The sequence below is a fragment of the Petaurus breviceps genome, unplaced genomic scaffold, assembly GCF_028583685.1.
Source record: "Petaurus breviceps papuanus isolate PSGF00001 unplaced genomic scaffold, PetGlider_PUasm1.0 90845, whole genome shotgun sequence".
Classification (NCBI taxonomy): Eukaryota; Metazoa; Chordata; class Mammalia; order Diprotodontia; family Petauridae; genus Petaurus; species Petaurus breviceps.
The window spans coordinates 25,341,436-25,363,404 of record NW_027187359.1 but is presented as its reverse complement, the minus strand read 5'-3'; the positions used below and the strand labels follow the sequence as shown (position 1 = coordinate 25,363,404).

At 38.0% G+C, this 21,969-nt stretch overlaps 1 protein-coding gene and 1 long non-coding RNA gene across 2 annotated transcripts in view; one reads left to right on the top strand and one right to left on the bottom strand.

The window, feature by feature from the left end:
• The window catches only part of MLYCD (malonyl-CoA decarboxylase), a 33,531-nt gene extending 17,304 nt beyond the window's left edge, over positions 1-16,227 (bottom strand). Inside the window, exon 1 of the mRNA XM_069072250.1 lies at positions 15,399-16,227. Within this exon, the coding sequence (XP_068928351.1) occupies positions 15,399-16,094 (696 nt within the window). The 5' untranslated portion in view covers positions 16,095-16,227. The remainder of the gene's footprint in view (positions 1-15,398) is intronic.
• On the top strand, positions 16,165-19,387 carry LOC138149223 (uncharacterized). The gene is made up of 3 exons (XR_011165260.1): positions 16,165-16,302; positions 16,567-16,698; positions 17,343-19,387. It is a non-coding gene; the product is annotated as an uncharacterized lncRNA (long non-coding RNA).
• The last annotated feature ends 2,582 nt before the right edge of the window (positions 19,388-21,969 follow it).

Here is a 21,969-nt window from a genome sequence, read left to right as displayed (position 1 = left end):
TAACTGTGGGGGAAAACTGTGCCCAAAATATCCAGTTATGTTGTGAAAGCACTTTTTTTAGAGGAGAAGGGGTGCCTAAAGTCTCAACTGCTTCAGGTTCTGGGGGACCAGTGAGACTGTACTGGGGGACCCAGTTTTACCAACTTGTCCTCACTCACCCCTGAATTTGTTATCAGATGGCTCTATTTATTTTTTTAAAAACAGAGTTTAAAGTAGGAAAATAATCTTAATATATGAAATTTTATTTCCCATTTAAAATTAATTATATTTATTTTGGATTTATTTTATTATGGTGAACTTTATTAAAATAATACATACCTTACAGATTAAAGGGCAGTTGCTGAATTACTAAAGCACGTTAATGTTTGTCTTTTTCTCACCTTCTAAACCTTTCCTTTAGAGCATTCAGATTACAGCAGTGGTATAGTGCAACTTATCTTTATTTTCCAGTTGTGCAATTTGGCTAATTAAGAACCGAAGGGAATTTGAATATTTCCTAGGAACAGGCTACTAATATCTTTGCATTATAAACTCATTATATAAATTTTCTCTAACATTACTTAAAAAGGCAAAAGGGAACATATTGTTTTGTATTATATCAATATTTCCACAAGCTATGACAGTAGGCATAAATTATCTGAGTCTTACTGTTCACCCATATATTATAAAAGAGAAAAAAAACATGTTAGAAAAAATACCTTTCAAATTTTTTTAATTGATTCAAAGCTATCATTTAGCATATCCAAGTTATCACGGACATCAATTTCTTCATGACACTGATTTAATTGGTCTGATACTCTCCAAAAGGGGGCTGAGTGAATAAGAATTTGAACAACCATCTGAAGGTGTTGGATAAGGGGAAATTTACAAGATTTTGTGGGACTGAAAAAAACTGAAAGGGAAATGAGGAAGATTATTTTTAGGAAATGTAAATTATAACAATGCTAAAAAATTAATGGCAGGTTAGAAAAAAAAAAGATACAACCTAAAATGATTCAGGGTAGAATGACTGAGCCTTATACAGGAACTGCCAGTTATGTTTCCTATTCGCTTGCTACTGGCATCTATCTTATGGTGACACTTACTTATTCTTATAAAATTTTCTACTTTTTCTTTTTTTAGACTTAGTTAAGGAAGAAGTACTCTGGGTCAACTCTGTAAATGAGTCTTCCATTATGGACTAAAAACAGTTATAAAATGAGACACTGACACATAAGAACTGGGAATTTAGGTGAAAGGTTACGGTGCTCCAATGCTTAATTCTAACATTTGAAACAGTTGTTCAAACTGGGATTTAAAGCCTCAGAATTCAACAAAATTACTAGGAAACAAATACCACTTAGGCAAATCAAGGTATTGTTCTATATTTATTAACAATACCAGGGTTCAAAAATGCAATTAGGTGTATCAGGAAATATTAAATCTTGCTTTGGCTTTTAGATCATAGAATTCCACAAAGTTTACTGTGTAGTCTACTGCCAACTCTGTTAATCCAGAGGTCACAGACGGCCAGCTGGTTCTCCCTTTCAAGACAGAAGGCTTCCTTGGCTACAATATTATCTCCAATGCTTAGGAAACGGAGATAATGATGGCAGACAAACTTTTCCAAAGTGCTTTACATATGTCAACAATTTTAACTCTCCTATGGTGAAGGGAATAGAGGGAAGAAGCATTTAATAAGTACCTACTACATGCCAGGCACTGTGCTAAATATAAATACTATCTCATTTGATATACTATCTCGCCAATGTGGATGCTCCCTCCAAAGAAGAAAATGGCAATCCATATGAACCTTCTCATCCTGTGTAACTCTTACCCATTATCTTTTGTAAGTCATTCATAGGAGACTCTTCATGAAGATTTTTTGCTATTTTGTGGATTTTTAAAAACATTTAAGGCCCTTTGCAACTTGGCTCTGAATTACCTCAATATCTAACTTCCTTGCATATGTTCTTTGGTTCAGCCAAACTGGCCAGAAGGGCAATTTGCTGTTTCTTACACACAATGGTATTTTCTGTCTCTATGCCTTTGCATATGCAGTCCACTATATTTGGAATTCACTCCTTTCTTACCTCTGCTTCTTAGAGTCCCTAACTTCCTTTAAAGCTCAGCTCAAAAGCTACATTCTACATGAGACCTTTCTTAACACCCTCCCCAACTGCTAGTGACTCCTCCCTCAAATTATCTTGTATTTAATATATGTGTGTATGTATAAAACTATACACATACACATCTGTATATATGTATATCTGTGCATACTGTCTCCCCAAATAAAAGGTAATCTTGAAGGCAGGTAATGTTTTATTTTTGTCTTTGTATCTTTAGTGTTCAGCACAGTGTCTCACACATAGTAGTGGCAAATTGGGTGAATCACACCTTTAATTTTTTGGAACCTGTGATATCTAATCACTGGTAGCTATACAGCATCTCCTGAAGAATGGATTTTGTTTCACAAAGAAGCTTAATTAAAAACATTATGTTTTCCTAAAGGCTATCTAGTCTGTTTTTCTCATTCTGTTCAATTATGGTTCATTTGTCTTTAGTGTTTAAGATGATGAACTAACAATGTGGCTTGTCTACCCAACTACCTATCCTAATCTAGATAACAGGCATTCTTTAGCTATTTGAGTTTACCTTTATTGATAGGCCAAATTATTTTAGATGGTTATAGATCTCATTTAGGAAATGTTGCAAAATTTGAGGCTTGTTGCAGTTAGCACACTGTCACATCACTTGCAAATAAAAACATCAATAGGACCTTACCATCTATAGAGAATAGTACTTTTCCATTTGGTCTCTGCAATGGATGGTTTCTATGATAGTGGCAAACATCTTTGTGCAGTTTGCTGTTCAGTCATTTCAGTTGTGTCTGACTGTGACCCCATTTGGGGTTTTCTTGTCAAAAATACTGGAGTGGTTTGACATTTCCTTCTCCAGCTTATTTTACAGATAAGGAAACTTAAGGCAAATAGAGTTAAGTGACTTGTCCAGCATCACATAGCTACTGTCTGAGGCTAAATTTGAGCTTAGGTCTTCCTGACTCCAGCCCAGTAGCTCTATCCACTGTGCTATCTACCTGCCCCTCTGTGCTGTTAACTCTTATGTTTAATACCTCATTGATAGTGACAATCATAGTTGCTGAACAAAATAATTTATTTTAAATGTTCCACAATTTTGATATATGTGTGGTAGATCCTAGCTGGAGGAAAACTTTTAAAGTTCCATTTTGCTCTTCTGAATTAACATACTTTTGTAGTCACTAAACAACAAACAGCGAGATTGTGTTATCTTCTGTATCTTTCAGGCAATTGTATGACTATTAATATTTGTCTACAAAGCCATGTTTGTTCTTTTCTCAAACCTTCATCAAGGTTGTTCTTGATGCACGAGTAGATTATTCTCAAAATTTTTTTTGAAAAGATAAGAAAGTCAGTAGAATTGACCTATAGGTCAATAATTATAGATATTTTCTTGGTTACCATTTTTGGGTGGGATAAAGTTTATGATTTTTTCAAATCAACTGGAAACCTCCCCAGTCAATAAATCTATTAAGTATTTTGGGACACTCTGTGTATTGAAAATTGATTCGATACCTTCAAAATTTTTTTTTTGTGCCAGCACAGATCACCTCTGCAAAGGCTTGGTCTCTTATTCTTCTTAGCTTTTATTCAGAGCTATTTATACCTCTTTACTTAGCACATTCAGAACTCTGTTGGTAGAGTTCCTTATGTGATGGCTCCAATTGTCATAGATGCAACAAAGGGTTTATTATGAAAATATTTATAAATCTCTATTTTTGAGACCGAATATATGATTATATAATTAAGAACATGAAATTACATTTCTGAATAACTGCATCAGTTCTCCAAGGTGTAAGAGATAATAGTTTAATGCCAAAATAGTAACTGGAGTAAATGATTAAATATAGAAAGTTATTTCTCAGTCATATGACGGCCTTGATCCACAGACAGTTGTATATACCCTCACAGTGGCATGCAATGATTTAATGCAGCCCTGTTCCTGTGCTTCATCCAGTTGTAGAGTCTGTGCTACAACACTTTTGGAAATAGACCCTCAAAGTGTGAGTCTGGTACTCATAAGACAAGTTATTATAAATAAGCTAAAGGATAAAAGCGATTACAAATCCTGTTCAGTTACTAAAACTTGTATTTATTTGAATTCATTATGTTAACATGGGATATCAGTAAACCATTTAACAGTTGGTCAACTGAATTTATCCAATTTAAAGTGCATTATAAAATAGCTTACTCTATGTTCGGCTGATGGAATCCATAAAATATCAAAAATATCTTGATGAAGGCTCTCTTATGATAGATTTATGAAAGATCGTGGATAAGAGTTGCACAAGATGTGACGGTTTAGATGGACTGCCATGTTCTTCTTTGGAGGAAGCACCCACATTGATAAGATAATACATCAAATGAGATAACATTTATAAAATGCTTAGCACCGTGCTTGGCACATAATAAATGCTTGTTCCTTCCCCTTCCTGTCCCTCTATTCCCTTTCCCATAGAATGGTTATGTGAGTTAATATGTATATAATTAAAGTGCTACATAAATGCTAATTATCATAGTCTTTATTATTTAGATTCATAGTATCTTCTACCTACTTTTTCTTTAATTCATAGGTGACGGAGGCAAAACAGGACTGTGCCATTTTAAAATTTATATTTGTTTGTTAAGTTGTAATGAACAAAAAAAATCACACAAAACAACAACAAAAACACATAAAAAACCCTGAATTATATATCCCAGTAAACAACTGATAGAGGCAGCATGGTACAGTGGAAAGAACACAGACTGGAATCAGAGAAACTAGGTTTAAATTCTACCTTTGCTTACTACCTTTGTGACCTCATTTAAGACACCTCTCAAGGACCTCAGTTTCTTCTTTTACAAAATAAGGGAATCAAGCTAGCTGGTCTCTAATGTTTCCTCTATTTTCACTGTGACCAATCTTCTAGTGAAAATCCCCTCAGCACTTAGCCTGATTCAGTGCTGGTTTGAGAAAATCAGTTTTGTATTTGAAATCATTCCTGCTCTGGTTGAACCTACTAGAATAGGACATCAGAGTAAAAAGATTCTTTTTTTTTTTATCAGTAAAATACAAGTGAAAGTCTGAACCTATCAATTATTTTATATCTACACAAAGATTTGAACTAGGGTCTTCAGCTTAGAGGTCTTATTATGGTCTGTTGAACATTCATGTGAAATATAAAAGGCTCTTTCCTATGATTGGAAAAGAAAAATGTTGCTACTCTAGGTAGTCAGGCTCCAATGCAGAGGTTCTCATACTTTGTGTCACGGGCCACTTTGGCAGCCTGGTGACACATATGGACCCCTTCTCAGAATAATGGTTTTAATGTATAAAATAAAATACACAGGACCACAAAGGAAACCTATTATGATGAAATACAGTTATTTAGTTTTTTTAAGTTCATGTACCCCAGATAAAGAACACCTACTCTTGGTAAAAACAGGGTAGGTGAAATTCTTCCCCAGCTCCACTAACCTGCATAGCATTCATACCAGACCTATAGCTGTCAACTAAGTTTGCTTCCCTATGAAATCCTCTGTCCTTCAAAATGTTTCCTCTTCCAAATCTGAAATTCTACTCAGGAACATCCAACTTAGCAAGATTCAACTTATTATTAAGTTAAAGCTGTCCAAATGTTGATCCAAATGAAAATTTAATAAAACATCTAAATGAACTGTGTATAAGTTTTTAAACACTACTAAATTATCTGAAGACACAGAACTGACAGAAAGAGTGCTGACCACAAATAAGCAAATGAACCCATCCTCTGATGATCAATTTGGAGGTTTAGTCTGACAAGATCACAACCAATCTAAGCTTGACAATTCTGTGCAACTCTAAATATTCTCCCATATCTCACAAAAGGGAATATACCCAACATGCTAAATCCTTTTTAACTTTTTTCTTGATATCACAAGGGCACCAGTGGTCATTCCACTTTTGCCCCCAGATCAGTTCATCTCTCTCTTCCTATCAAAACAATTCCTTGATGGCATTTTTTGCTCCTGTTCTTTGAAATTTTATATTGGTTATACATTGCAGCCTCTTCATACCTACTATGTAACATATTTCATTTTGTGAAGCCTTTTCTATTTCATTTTTTGCTGCCATGAATGTTGGTGGAACATGGGCCTTTGCAACTCCTGAATGTTTTAAGAATGTTTGATAGCAGAAGGTGCTAGAAGAGATCAGATGGATGGAATGGAACAGAGGGCACAGATGGAAAGAAAGGTTCCTTTGGAATAGGACAGGTTCTCACTTCAGTCTGAGACTAAAAGGGAATTAGAGGAGAGATAAGAACTGCAGTTCCTTACCTTAGAACTGTCATTCCTGAGAGACCTTTTTGTCTTCCTAAAATAGGTTAAGCTAACACCCACCCATTTCACCACCCCCAAACCCTTTCAAATTAATCCATTAGGGCAATGCAGTATAGTAGAAAGAGAAATGACTGGAATTTGAGTCCTGAGTAGGCTAGTGACTAGTTGTGACACTTTGGGCAAAACTTGGTGTGAACTAGATGATCTATGAGGTCCCCTCCAACTATAAAAGTTTATTCTAAGGAACAGAATAAAATAATAGCCAGCTACACAGCCACATAAATTGGTCCCTTTTTACTGTACCTGTGTTTTTGTAAAATCAGTTCTATCTCCCCATTAAGAGATATAACTTTCTGATTCTTCTACTCCTTTGTAATTCTCTCACCTTTCCTCCTATATATAAAATTCCATTCTTTGGAAACACTCCACAAAATGTTATTGACCCATCCACCTAAATACTTGGATCTTGCCTCTGAGCCATCAGAAGATAAAATGAAAGTTTTTTTTCTTTTAATTATAGACAAATGATGATATCCAAGGCATAATAAACCATGACTCTTTTCCCATCCAAAAGTGACATTACTAGGCATATTTTATACCTTTTATAGAAAACATAATATTCTATTTTTAACAAGAAAAAATTCTTTGCATGAGGACACAATTTTTGTTTTAAACACATTTTGCCACATTTTCAATACCAAAAAGGCTAACTCTATAAATTTTTCCTATAATAGCACCAAGTGAGCACAATGTACAATAAAATAGGCCCCAAATTCCAAAATATTTTTGGTCCAATCAAAAATCTTACAGCTGTGCTGACTTGTATGGAACATGAAGTCTGAGGCCTATTTCTAACAGACCTACTACCGTAATGCTAAGTAATTTCAGGCAATTTAAAGATTCACAAACTAGAAAAAATATACTTCCTATTTATAATTGGAGTCTTAAATACAAAAGTATTAAAATTCTCTGATCTCCAGGACAGAGGCTCTTCCAACAATGATAACAATAAAAACAAGTCTATTTTGAGAAAAGTGCTAATTCAATTCAACAAGTTTCTCTTTCTTTTTTTTTTTTTTAAAACAGCACAGTACTATGACCTGGTACAGTAAACACACAAGTTAAAATATAATCCCTGCTCTTAAGGAGTTCACAATCTACAAATATACATACAAATTACTGTAATACAAAGCAGAATATACAAAGGTTAAGTGATGACATAATATGAAAAATACAAAAGAAAGTACTAGGCAAAGACGAAGCAATGCAAGAAATTTGAGGGTGAGGTCATTTCCAGGAGGCTTCATGGAAGAAGAGACACTTGAATTGGGTCTTGATGCACTAAATGGATTTCAACACAAAGAGGTGACTTTTCTGGTTTTGTTTTTTCTTTTGGGGCTTTTTTTTGTGTGAGGGGAAGGGAAGAAAGGTAGAAAGCTATGTAGTTCATCTGAGGCATAGGAAACAGCATAAACAAAATCACTATAGTGGCAGTATCAGAAAGGGGATGGCGAGTAATTAAGGTTCTCTGACTTCTGAATCCCTCCTTCCAAAGTCCTATGAGGACACTTGTAATCTTATAAGTGAAAAAGTGTCAATTATCAGGGATATCTAGTAGGACCATCTCTATTGAGATGGAACTGATCTCAGAGATCCCATCCAACCCCTTCATTTCATAGATGAGGAAATGGAGGCTCAGGGAAGTGAAGTGATTTGCCTAAGGTCATACAGGTAGTGTGAGAGATAGAATTTTAACCCAGGACCTCTCACTCCAAATAAAATGTTCTTTCCACTGTATCATTATTCTCCTTTGGCATGGGGTCTAAGATGCATCCATCTTTTCCTAAGTTCTGCACAAATTATATAGAAGTCCATATTATAATAAAGCTCTTTATTCTTATGCATATTTAATGGATTTTGAGTTAGAAAGTGAGCCCAGGGACAAGACAGTCCAAAATCCTCCAGATTTAAATCTAATTCAACAAACATTTATTAAGTACCTACTAGCACTAAGCTAGGGATACAAAGAAAAAAGAAGAATTGGAGCTTAAATGGAGGAGGGGAGGACAGTAATGTAGAATGGTCAACAAAAAATAAATGAGATGTATGCAAGATGCTTTGCAGGCCTTAAGATACTATTTAAATTTCTGTTATTATAATTGCTAATTTTGGTGGGTTGAAGAGCACTAATAACCAGGAAAATGAGAAAAGGCATCTTGTAGGAAGTGGCAATTGAACTAAGCCTCAGTAGGAGAAAGATGAGTGGATGAAAAAATAGAGCACTCTAGGCAGAGGACAGTCTATTCAAAGACAGGGAGGTGGAAGATGGAATGAAATATATGGGGAGTACCACACAAGCTCAGATGAGCAAATGTATATACACAAAGCCCAAGTAACACATCTAAGACAACACAATCAATTGAGTAGGATTTAGGAATAAATCTCATATTTCCTACCCCAGTCTAGTTTTCCTTCTTTCCCAACAGACTTCATTTCTAACAGATGACATTATTTAGCAACCTACAGGCATAAAACACATAACCCAACCTTCTTCATCTTTGTATATCTGCATTTCATGTGGTACGTTCAAACTGTTTTAAGATTGGTGTCAAATGTTCAGCCGCTATGGGGATGATACCAATGATCATGAGTAATGATAGAATTTCAAAGTTGAAAGGGAGCTTAGGGAGCACTTAGTTTAACCCAAACTCAAAAAGTAATCCCCATGACAATATACAACTTATTAAGCCTGAGCATGAAAATCTTCAGTAAGGGGAACCTCGCTATCCAATTGGGGAGTTCAAGCCACCTCTAGATGTAGCCTACTCAAATTTTCAATAGTTCTATTTGTTAGAAATTTTTTCCTGGGGTGGCTAGGTGGCACAGTGAGCAAACTGCTGGCCCCGGAGTCAGGAGGACCTGAGTTCGGTTCTGGCCCCAGACACTTAACATTCACTCACACACACACACACACACACACACACACACACACACACACACACACACAAACTAGCCGTGTAACCCTGGGCAAGTTACTTAACCCCAACTGCCCTCCAAAAAAAGGCCAAAAAAAAAAAAGTTTTTCCTTTGTCAACGCTAAAACTGCTTTTTTTTTTTTTTTGCAACTTTTGATCCTGCTCACAAGAAGCTTTAGTGGCTCCCTAATGCTTTTAGGACTATTAATATAAACTTTGCCACTTAGAACCATTCACAATCTGGCTCCAACATATATTTCCAATCATTCCATGTCACTATGTTCCAGCCAAACTGGCCAATTTGCTTTTCCCTGGACAGAAATTCCATGTCTCCACCATCACCTCTTCCCCCTTACTTCCAGGCCTAAAATGCTCTCTCTTACCTCTTCCTACTGAATTCCTTAGTTCTCTTAAAAACTCAGCTTTTTGTGACACCTTCTTCAGGAAATACATCTTCTCTTCTTGTCATACAATTCCTTGATGACATCTTTTATTCTTGATCTCTGGTGCTTCTGGTTGCTTGCAGTGTTGCAGGTGGCTCACACTTCCCTTTCCATTGCCCAATATGTGGTACCCATCTTTAATTCTTTGGAGGCATGATATTCCATATTTGGCTGACATATAGAAACACTGATAAATATTTGTACTGACAAGATAGGTCTTCGTTTACTTGGGGTCAGTAAAAGATCTTGCATGGTCCTCAAATCAACTCTACCCCATTCTGCTCCTTTTCAATCTTAGGCCCAGCTTGCAGGATAATAACAAATAAATAAATAAATGGTCCAGTTAGGAGATGGTAAAGGTCCATTGTTGCTTATTACTTATGAAAACCTGCTTGTTTCCTAATGATGCTTCTTTGAGAATGTCATCACTTCATGTACAATTATAAATATTTTGTTTAGATTAGAAAGTAAGCATATAAATCGCTAGTTACTTCTGTTTTCTTGGTAACATTTTTTAAAAAAGGACTGATACCCAAAGACAGAACTGTGTGCTATAATTTAATTTGTGGGACTTTTCCCACAAGATCCCCCCAGAATATAAAATGGATAGCAAAAAGGCCATTTTAATATTAATGAAAGACATTTTTAAATTAATGACATTTCTTTGAAGATTGATAGAGCTTTAGGTCAGAGAAATGCAAAAAAACCCAAACCAAAACAAAACATAGAAGGAAAAGTCAAATGGAAACATCTTCAAGTCAAATGTTATGATGTCATAGGTCAGGAGAGTAGTAAAGTGGCCTTCCTTGGGCCACATCCTGAGGTACATCATCTCTCTAGGCTTCAATCTCTTCATCTGTAAATTAAGAGGTTGCCCTGGATGATCTATAAGGGATTATGCTAGTTTTGAATCTCAATGACTGCATGATTATATATAATTACACAAAGGTCAGATTCAGATGATCAAATTGATAATTCATTTACATCATTGATTTAATTCATATCAAACAAATCAATCCTTAGTGGTTTTACTCCACATTTCTATAGATTTGACTGCATGTAATATTTTACTTCATTTGGAAATGTGCTATCTATGGACAAGAAAGTTGGAGAATGATCTGAGGCCTTGTGGGATCTTGGAAAAAGGTGCTGAACCTGCAGTTAGGAGATGTATATTCAAATCTTGGCTCTGACACTTAGTAGCTGTAACCCATTTCCTACCATGTAAAGTTAAGTCGAATTAACCTCTATTACTTGCTTCACAGGGTCGAAGAAAGTGTCTTGTAAACCTTAAAAACACTATAGATGAGTCCCATTAGAATGCAAAACTCTGTACTAGATCTATCAGATTTTCCACAACAAATCTTTCCATCACTTTAAACCACAATGTCATTATGCCCTTAGTTGTCATGTCTTCCTTTTAACTAAGAGATGATAAAGACATGTCAATTCGTTGGGCTTTCATTTTGGAGGAAGGGGGCAGCGCAGGAAGAGTAGGTCCATTCATCATACTCTTTTTTCTAGTACCTATCCCTCACTCCTCAAAATGTGCTAAAACTTTATTTTAACCAATCCTGATGTCTTGATGAGAATCTTTCTAAAATCATTTAAAATGGCAGACCAAACCTAAATCAAGCTTTTCTTACATGTTTCTGAGTTTAGCATTGTGACCATCAGTTATCAAATCAATAATACCCTCAAGGGCTATGTTGTATGCCTTCCAGAGTTTGCTAAAACACTAAATGGCCCTAAACTGACATATTTTTCCTTTTCTAATTTTGACTCTTTCCTCTAAATCAGGTTGTGGGCTATGGTAGGAAGTGGCACCAGTTCCTTCTTGGTGTCCATCATCATCTCATTTATTGCTTCTAATTTGCTGTGTCTTAAAAATAAAAAAAAAGTCAAGCTCTCTAGAATTATACATAAAAAGATTAAATAGGGTTCTGGTGGGAGTATTTCCAATGGAGTAACATATAAGTTTGCAGCAGCTCTCAGATTTTTTTTTTTTTTTGGTGGGGAAAGGGGGAGGGAATTTGTAAGGAAGTGAAAGGGAAGGTGGGAACATCATGAGGAAAAGCATAAGCTGGAGAATGAAACAGGCTGGAGTTTACTTAACTATGTGGAATGAAGTCCATCTGAAACAAAGTTGGAGAGACCAGGTAAATGCAAAACATGTAATGATGAGCTTTTGAGTACTATGACAAGGAGTCTGAATTTTATTGGTAGGGACATGAAACCTCTAACAGATTTTGAGCAGAAGAATAACATGATTAGTTATCTGAATAAAATAAGACTAATCTGATAATAATGTGAAGGATGAAATAGAAGGGGAAGAAAATGGAAATGAAAATATTGACTGGTGAATGAGTTTTTCATAGGAAAATTTTCAGGAGACAGTGAGCTGATCAGTCTGGCTGGCACACAGATTTAGTGTGGGAAACAGTGCTAGAAATGTAGTTTGGGGACAGACTGTTGAAGATCCCAAATGCCAAACTGAGGAATTTGGACCAGAGGAAGGGAGGGAAATATTGGAAAGTCAGTAAAGTGTTTTGAACAAGAGAAGACTGATTTACAGTTTCAGAAAACTTAGTATAACATTGTACTTTTTTATAAGCTGAAAACTTAAGCAACACACCTCAGAGAGTTTAATATAATAATTTTTTTACAGAAGAGGCAAATTTTATGATGATGAACTTATACCATATATAAAGAAGCCAAGTTTCAGATTATATCCTCAGATCAGTATAGATCTGGGCAATATGCCATATGTATTTTTCTATAACCCTAGAAACAATGAGAACTGAGGCAGAGACTTCTGATTTCAATTAAAAATACCACACAATTCCAGAGAAATATCCACCTTCCATGGGAGAGACTTAAGGGAGTATGCAAGATTACAGGGACAGGTTCAAAATAGCTCGTAAGTTAAAAACTGAAAGACTGAAGCTAAGTCTTAGGAACAGATATAAAATCCAATACAACTCAACATGTCAATCACCATACATTTTTGTCACTTTGTAATTGATATCCACTCCTTAACTGTAAGAGGCTCCTTACAATTTTAAAGGACTCGAAATCTGGAGGCAATTAAAAAGTTAAGGTAAAAAAGCTCCAGCTAACATTGTCAACACATTACCAAGATGCCTTAGGAAGGCATGTTTGCTACTCAAGTGAAAATAAATAAACAAATAATAAATAAATGCCCAAGTGCACCTGATCTAGAATAACAACATAGATGTCATTTTTGTTTGGTTGCCTCAACCATCCTGTGATATAGATGGGGAAAATATCCCCATTTTACTACAGAAACTGGGGATCAGAAAGTGAAGTGACTTGTTAAAGTCACATAGAAAATAAATGGCTGGGCAGAGACTTTAAACTGAACAGTTCTGACTCCTGACATCTAGTAATGTTTCCATTACATCACACTGACTCTCAAAGGTTAAAGTATATAGGCTACCTAATACACACTGCCAAGAGCTTTACAACACCTTGGCCAAAAGGTGCAGGCAACTGGTTTCTCCATAACTAGCTCGATGATAATTAATTGCTCTGCTCAGTGCAGGTAGTTTTTGTTTGTTTTCAGTGATGCCTTTTCCCAGAAAGAAAAACCAAAGTTATTCAAGCTAACAAGCATTTATTTAGCTGCCACCATTGCTCCTAGATGAGGAAAATTCTCTCTATCCATGTAGGTTGGTACTTTCTCTAGAACTTCTAGTTTTAAAGAGTTGCCTAATGCACTGGGAGGTTAAGTGATGGCCAGCATATGTCAGAGGTGGGACTTGAACCCTGAGTCTACTTGATATGAAACTAGTTTTCTATCGATTATAATAGACTGACTCTATCCCAAAGAATGAAGTTCAATATTGTATACTGTGTTACAAGGGTCCTTAAAAATTATCTAGTCTAATTCTCTTATTTACAGTTTAAAAAATAAGGCCCAAGAGAGATTAAATGACTTGCCTAATGTCATACAACCTGCTTGTGTCACACCTAGGTATTCATTTCTGGAAGCTTTGTTCTTGTTCTACTATACCACAGGGACCTCCACCATCAAGGAAATGTCAGGTATCTTGAGGGGCAGTGTGGCATAGTGTATTCAGAAAGGGCTGACCCTGGAGTTAGGGATCCTATCTGACATACTACCTATGGGATCCTGGGCAATTTCTTCTTTTTTTTGCCTTTTGGAGGGCAATTGGGGTTAAGTAACTTGCCCAAGGTTACAGGGCTAGTTTTTTTGTGTGGGTGTTAAGTGTCTGAAGCCAGAACCAAACTGGAGTCCTCCTGACTCTGGGCCAGTGCTTTACTCACTGCACCACCTAGCCACCCCCTGGGCAATTTCTTTAACTCTCAGTGCTCTATCTAGGCAACTAACTCTATGACTTAGTTGTAGAAAAGTTACTGAATTGCCCCGTTAGGAGTTTCCCCAGTGAAGACTTCTTTAGCAAAACAAAATCACAAGTTTGGTACCTATACTTCATGGCTTTTAAAGATCACATCTCCAGACTTTTGCTGAGGTTCTCCCTCCATGCCTGGAATGTACTCTCTCCTCATTCACTGCCTTTTCCTTAGTTCCCTCTCTGCTCAACTTAACCCCTCTGCTGCTCCAGGATCCTCAACCCCCAGGTCCCAGCTATTAGTACCTCCTCAAAATTATTTGTATTTACTTCATATATACTTTTATCTGTATAAATTGTTTCTTTCCAAAAGATAAAACTCCTTATAAGCAGAATGTTTTGTTTTTAGTCCTTTGTGTCCTTAGTATATAACACCACCATTCATGTCAGGAAGCTAGATGGTTCAGTGGATAGAGATCAGGTCTAGATCAGGAAGACCACAGTACAAGTACACTTACTAGCTGTGTGACCCTGGGAAAGTCCTTTAACCTTGTTTGCCTCAGCTTTCTCATCTATAAAATGAGCAGAAGGAAACAGCAAATCACTAGTATCTTTGCTAAGAAAACCCCAAATGGGGTTACAAAGAGTCAGATACAAATGAAAAAAAAAGACTTCACATGTCACAGAGAAAGCACTTGAATGCTTGTCGACTCATTTAATCCACCTTTATTGGTGGCTGAGATGGATCAAAAGTCCAGGTCATTGTTCTTTATGTTACAGTACACTGAGCACAACTACTACTGCTGATTTAAAGAATTATCTGTGAAAGCCCATCTCTCTAGAGCTCAGTTTCCTTATCTGTATTGTGAGGAACCCGATGATATATTTAGATCACTTTTAGTTCTATGTCTCTTGAAACAATAGTCAATGTTTTAATGAAATAAAAAGCACTATGCATCAGGGTATGTCATAGCTGAAAGGCCTGTGTCGGTTTTGGTCTTAGCACTTCCTAGAGCCTAGCACAAAGCTGGAAACAAAGAAGGTGCTTAAAAACCTCTGGTTTATTGATTCCCACCCATAGGGTAGGAGTTCAGGGGAAGGTGTACTCCTAGTCTTGGACCTAGACGGGAAGGAAGGAGAATGGGAAAGGGCGGGAGCTACCGGTCCAGAAACAACCAGGGTTCTGGACTTGACCTTTGACGCCCTTTCCGCTGGCTGCGGGCTGAGCCTGGGGCACGTACAGGTGGGGCCGGCGTCCTTCCTTACCCGGACGTGCGGCCCCTCGGCTATCTTCAAGGCCTGCGCCTCTAGCAGGTCTGCGCGCAGCTGGACCAGGAAGCGCACTCCGCCGTCCAGCTTGCTGATGTGCTGGAAGAGGCCTCGGTAACGCGGCACGAGCGCATAGCGGAGCCGGTCCTCCGCGTGGAGGAGGGCGCCGGGCTCCCGCGGAGTAGGGGCGGGCGGAGAAGAGATCCCTGACCCCGGCCCCTGCAGGGGCCCCGCGGCCGCGGCCCCCACCGCCGTCCCTAAGCGCAGCACGCCCGCGCTATGCTCCGCCACCTGCCCGTGGTCCACGCCGAAGCCCCGCGCCAGGCGGCTCAGCAGTTCGGCCCGCTGGGTCGCGCCCTCCAGGCTGCCGTAGAAACGCATGAAGTCAGCGCACTGACCCTCGGCCGGGGCTGGTGTCTTGTCCCGGAGCTCGTAGGCCTGGGGCTGCGGCACGGTGCGGCCCAGCAGTTCATCCATTGCCCTCTCCAGCGTCGCTCCGGGGGCCCCAAGCCGCCGCGGCCGGGGCCGGGTCGGAAGCCGGGACCGGAGCCGCAGCCGAAAGAAATTTTGTGCTGACAGGCCGGGCCCCAGGCCTCTCATGGCGCCCAGCGCCCGGGGACAGGTGTTAGGGACCCCAGCCACAATCGGTACCCCGTGCTTCCGGAATCCTCGAGAGGCGCCGGGCCCGCCCATTGGGCGAACTTGGGGGCGGGTACGGTAGCATCCAATCGGAGAGGCAGGCGTGTGGCCGCCTGCCCAGTGTGGCCAAGGGTCAGACTCGCGGGAACCTAACCCCGGGACCGCTCTCGGTGCCGGGACTGGAAAGGAGCCCGGTGGGCAGCTGGGGGTGTGTGAGATGTGGAGTGCTGCCACCGGAAGTGTTCTGAATGGAAACAGGAAGGTGTGGCATCTGGACTCCCGCAGCCCAGCCCGGGGATGTTACAGCGGCGGTGGGGGTGGGGGTGGGGCTAGGAGCCGCTAAGACCTTGGGAACTGATGGGGCTGCTCAGAACCCTAGCCATCCCAGGGCTTGGTGCGATCCCCTCCCAGAGTCCAGGGAAACTCGATGGACGCTCTTGGGGCCCAGCCAGTGATTGATCTTAACTCTGACTTGTCTGTGTGCTTCTGGTCTCTCGGCCTCATTCCACTCTTCTATTACCCACAGGGTCATCCCTCTTTCTCAAGGACCGCAGACTCCAAGGAAAGATAGAAGGAAACAAATATTATTAAGTTCCTACAGCGTACCAGGCTAAGAGCTTTACAGATTTCATCTCATTTATCTTCATGATCCTGGGAGGTAGTACTATTATTAACCCTATTTTATAGTTGAAGAAACTGAGGCAGAGAGGTAAAGTAACTTGGCCAGGCTCACACAGCTAATACGTGTTTGAGTCAGAATTTGAACGCAAGACTTTCTGCCTCAGTCTCAACACTTAACCATTTAGTTACTTAGCTGTTTACAGCCGAAGGAGTAAAGAGCTCCAGCTGGTGATTTCCTGGTAGCTTTTTAATCACTGGTTAGTTTCCCCCTTTTCCCATCCCTTTCTGTTAAGGGAGGGCTGGAAGGGGAGATATAATGTCAATCAATTAACAAGTAACTTTAAGAACCTTCTATGTGCAAGATACTGTGCTAGAGACCGAGGGATACAAAGACAAAAATGAGACAAACCTTGACTTCAAACAGTTAAAAAATTTATGCAGAAGTATATATTCCATTTATGTACACTTGAAGTTTGCAGAGTACCTTATACACGTTGTTGTTCAGTCGAGTTCAACTCTTTGTAATGTCATTTGGGGTTTTCTTGGCAAAGATACTGGAGTGCTTTGACATTTGTTTCTCTAGCTCATTTTACAGATGAGAAACTGAGCCAGATAGGGTTAAGTGACTTGTGCAGGGTTACACAGATAGCAAATGTCTTTTTTTTTTTTTTTTTGATTCAGGTCTGACTCCAGGCCCTGTGCTCAATCCACTGTACCACCTAGATGTTTTGGTAATTAACCAGATGATTTTCAATTATGCCTTTTTGCGGAAAAGGTGACAAACTGTATTAGTATGTGGAATTTGCTTATCTGGGCAGTTTTTTAAAATAGTATTTTATTTTTTCAAATGACATGTAAAGATAATTTTCAAAATTCATTTTTTATAAAATTTTGAGTTCCATTTTTTTCTTTCTCCCTCCCATCCCCCCTCCAAGAGACAAGTAATCTGTGATCAGTTATACATGTTCAATCACGTAAATATGTTTCCACATTAATCATATTGTGAAAGATGAAACAACGAAATAGAAAAATCATGAAAAGCAAAAGAAGAAGTGAAAATAGTATGTTTCAATCTGCATTCAGACTCCATAGTTCTTTCTCTGGATGTGAATAGTATTTTCTATCATGATTCTTTTGGAATTGTCTTGGATCTTTGTATTGCTTCGAAGAGTTAAGTCTGTTATAGCTGATGATCATACAATGTTGCTGTTACTGTGTACAGTGTTGTCCTCGTTCTACTCAGTTCATTCAGCATTAGTTCATTCATGTAAGTCTTTCCAGGTTTTTCTGAAATCTGCCTGCTCATCATTTCTTAATAGAACAATAATATTTCATCATATTGATATACCACAACTTGTTCAGCCATTCCCCAATTGATGGACATCCACTTAATTTCTAATTCTTTGACCCTACAAAGAGCTGTCATAAATATTTTTTGTACATATGGGTCCTTTTCCTTTCTTATCATCTCTTTGGGATACAGACCTAGTAGTAGTATTGCTGGATCCAAGGCTATACACAGTTTGATTGCCCTTTTAGCATAGTTCCAAATTGCTCTCCAGAATGGTTGGATCAGTTCATAACTCCACCAACAATGTGTTAGTGTTCCAATTTTCCCACTTCTCCAATGTTTATTATTTTCCTTTTCTGTCATATTAGCCACTCTGATAGGCGTAAGGTGATACTTCAGAGTTGTTTTAATTTGCATTTCTCCAATCAGTAGTGATTTGGAGTATTTTTTCATATGACTATAGATAACTTTAATTTCTTCCTCTAAAAACTGCCTATCCATATATTTTAACAATTTCTCAATGGGGGAATGACTTGGATTCTTATAAATTTGACTCCATTTTCTCTATATTTGAGAAATGAGGTATTTATCAGAAACACTGGCTAGTTTTCTTAATTTCAATTTTCTTAATCTCTTTTGATTTTCAGAATTTCTAATTTGATGTTTGTCAATTTTTAATTTGTTCTTTTTCAAGCTTTGTTAGTTGCATGCCCAATTTGTCTTTCTACTTTTTTGCTATTTTATTCATTGTTGCAGTTTAAACCCAGGGACATCAAAAACAGTTTCATGATCCATTGTGGTGGAACCATCTCAAAGGATTCAGAATCAGATCACCTCTAATCCAAATATAAGCATTTATTGAGATTGATGTCTCTCATGAAGTGGGCTAAATTCCAAGAGGGACTGGCAACTTTAGAGAAAGCAAGATGGATTTTTATAGGGGTAAAGATGCAATTGCATAACAGAAATTTATATAGAATAGAGGAATATCATTAGTATTAAAAAGGTAGGAGGAGTTTGTTAAGAGATTAGGTAATGGAGGAAGGGTTTATTAAGGGATTAGGTAATAGAGGAGGGATCCCATGTATGGTTTGGTGGTTAAACATTCTGGTCATTCTCCCCTCCAACTGGCTAGCTATTGTGGTCCTGTCTGGTCAAGATGGATGATGTGATTTTGATTGAATACAAAAACACACCTTTTTCTGTGGACATGCGTCTGGGGGCAGTGACCAGGTGGGGGTAGTAGCTAGGTTCCCATCACATGGACATACCTGCTGTTTCTGTGGGAACTAAAAGTTCAGGATACACCTGTTGTTTCAGTGAGCAGTGAGGCATATATGAAGAAATTAGGATATTGGAGTGGGTGGGGTTAGGTAGGTACAGTGGGCCTGCTGTTCAATGGGGGGCCAGGCCTATACTGAAGTTAGAATTTTGGGGCTGGGGGCAGCTTTATTATGATTCCATCATTCATGTAAACGTTTAGAGATTAAAAAAAATTCCTTAAGAACTGCTTTGGCTGCATCCCATAAGTTTTGGTATGTTGTCTCATTGTTGTTCTCTTTGATGAAGTTATTGATTGTTTCTATGCTTTGTTGTTTGACCCACTCATTCTTAAGGATTATTTAGTTTCTAATTAATTTTTTAATCTATCTTTCCATGGCCCTTTATTACACATAACTTTTATTGCATCATGATCTGCAAAGGATGCATTTAATGTGTCTACCTTTCTGCATTTGAATGTGAGGTTTTTATGGCCTACTCCAAGGTCAGTTTTTGTGTAAGTGCCATGTACAGCTGAGCAAAAGGTATATTACTTTGTATTCCCTTTCAGTTTTCTCTGGAGGTCTGTCATATCTAACTTTTCTAAAATTCTATTCACCTCCTTAACTTCTTTCTTATTTATTTTGTAATTAGATTTATGTAGTTCTGAGATAGGGAGATATGATCCCCCACTAGTATAGTTTTACTGTCTATTTCTTCCTGTAACTCCCTTGACTTCTCTAAGAATGTGGATGCTATACCACTTGGTGCATATATATTTAGTATTGATATTACTTCATTGTTTATGGTACCTTTTAGAAAGATGTAGTTTCCTTCCTTGTCTCTTTCAATTAGATCTCTGTGCTTTTGCTTTGTCTGAGATCAGGATTGCTACCTCTGCTTTTTTTTTTTTTAACTTCAACTGAAGCATAATATATTCAGCTCCAGCATTTTACCTTTACTCTGTGTGTGTGTCTCTGCTTCAAATGTGTTTCTGGTAAACACTATATTGTAGGATTTTGGTGTTTAATCCACTCTGCTTCTGTTTTATGGGAGATTTCATCCCATTCACATTCACAGTTAGGATTACTAACCATGTATTTCCCTCCATCTTTCTCTCCATTTACCATGTCTCTCCTCACCATTGTTTGCTTCTGACCACTGCCTCCTTCAGTCTGTCCTCCTTTCTGTTACTTTTCTCCCTTTTTTCCCCTTTCCCCTCTTTCTTCCTTATGGGCTAAGATCATTTTCTATACCCAACTGAGTGTGTATGTTATTCCCGCTGAGCCAAATCTGATGAGGGTAAAGTTCAGGCAATACTCGTCCTCTTCCTTCTTTCCCTCCATTGTAATAGGTTTTTCATTTCTCTTCATGTTATATAAATTACACCCTTTTCACCTCTTTTTTGAGGAGGGAAATCAGGCCAATTGGGTTTAAGTGATTTGCCCAAACCACAGAACTAGTAAGTGTCAAATGCCTGAGGTCGGATTTGAACTCAGGTTTGCATAACTCCAGAGCTTTTTTACTGCTTTATATATGCATATGTATATATATATGTATATATATATATATATATATATATATATATAATCACCACATCAAATTTAGCTTATACTCACACCCTCTAAGTATACTCCTTCTTACTGCTCTAATAGAGATACAGTTCTTAGGAGTTATAAGTATCATCTTCCTATGTAGGGATGTAAATATTGAACCTTATTGAATACCATGTTTTTTCTTTCTTCCCTATTTGTGCTTCTCTTGAGTCTTATATTTGAAGTTCAAATTTTCTGTTCAGCTTTGTTTTTTTCATCAGGAAAGTTTAAAAATCTCCTATTTCATTGAATGGCCATATTTTACTCTGGAAGATTATGCTAATTTTTTTCTTTCAAAAAGAACATTTATTTTTAAATGAACAAGAATTTAGAAGACAGTTTTACGAGAAACTCTGAATAGAATCTATTCTTCAATTACATATTAGCAGAACTGACCAATTGAATATCTCAGATAATTAAATAATGAAAGTAAAAATGACTGTTTTAGGCATGTATAATGGTAATGGTAATTTGAAGATCTTCCCTGACCCTTGATAGGCTTAAATGAATTTGAGGACCTTCCCTGATTTGAAAATATACTCTGCCCCCTAATAGGCTAAATGTGATCACATGGAGCCTATGGTAGGAGGCCTGTTTTTCAGGAACACTCACACCTTGTTACTTTGTGACTGGGCAGTGGGTCATGAGGGTTGTGATGTTCTCTGACCCTGGAGAAGGCTATATATATGCTGATGTGAGGTTTTGCTTTGGGGCTCACTCATTGGAAGAGTTGTATGATTTGGCCAGATGAGATTCTGGGCATCCATTAAGCCTCCCGACTATGAAAACCCAGATGCTGGTGCTTCTCTTTCTGGTAACTAAGTATGGATGTAATGGTCAGACAGCTAGATGCCCTCTCTGTTGGTCTGTTTCTTTGTCTGAATTTTTTGTCTACTTGTAACTTCTTTTTGCATTTTCCCTGAAGTTCAGAGTGCTGACTTTTCTCCCTGAACTAGGTAAATGTTATATGTTTGATTAAAGTAAGATGGTTAACCCTTTTTTGAGTTGCTTTCCTTTAGAAAAGTAGATCAAAGAACCTGTGTTAGCAGACATCCTGGGTATGCTAGGGTGCTTGCTGCTACAGCATGGTGAATATATTTGAGAAAATAATATTGGCACTGCTCTGCAAATAACCAATGATATACAAAGTTTCTGCTCATTT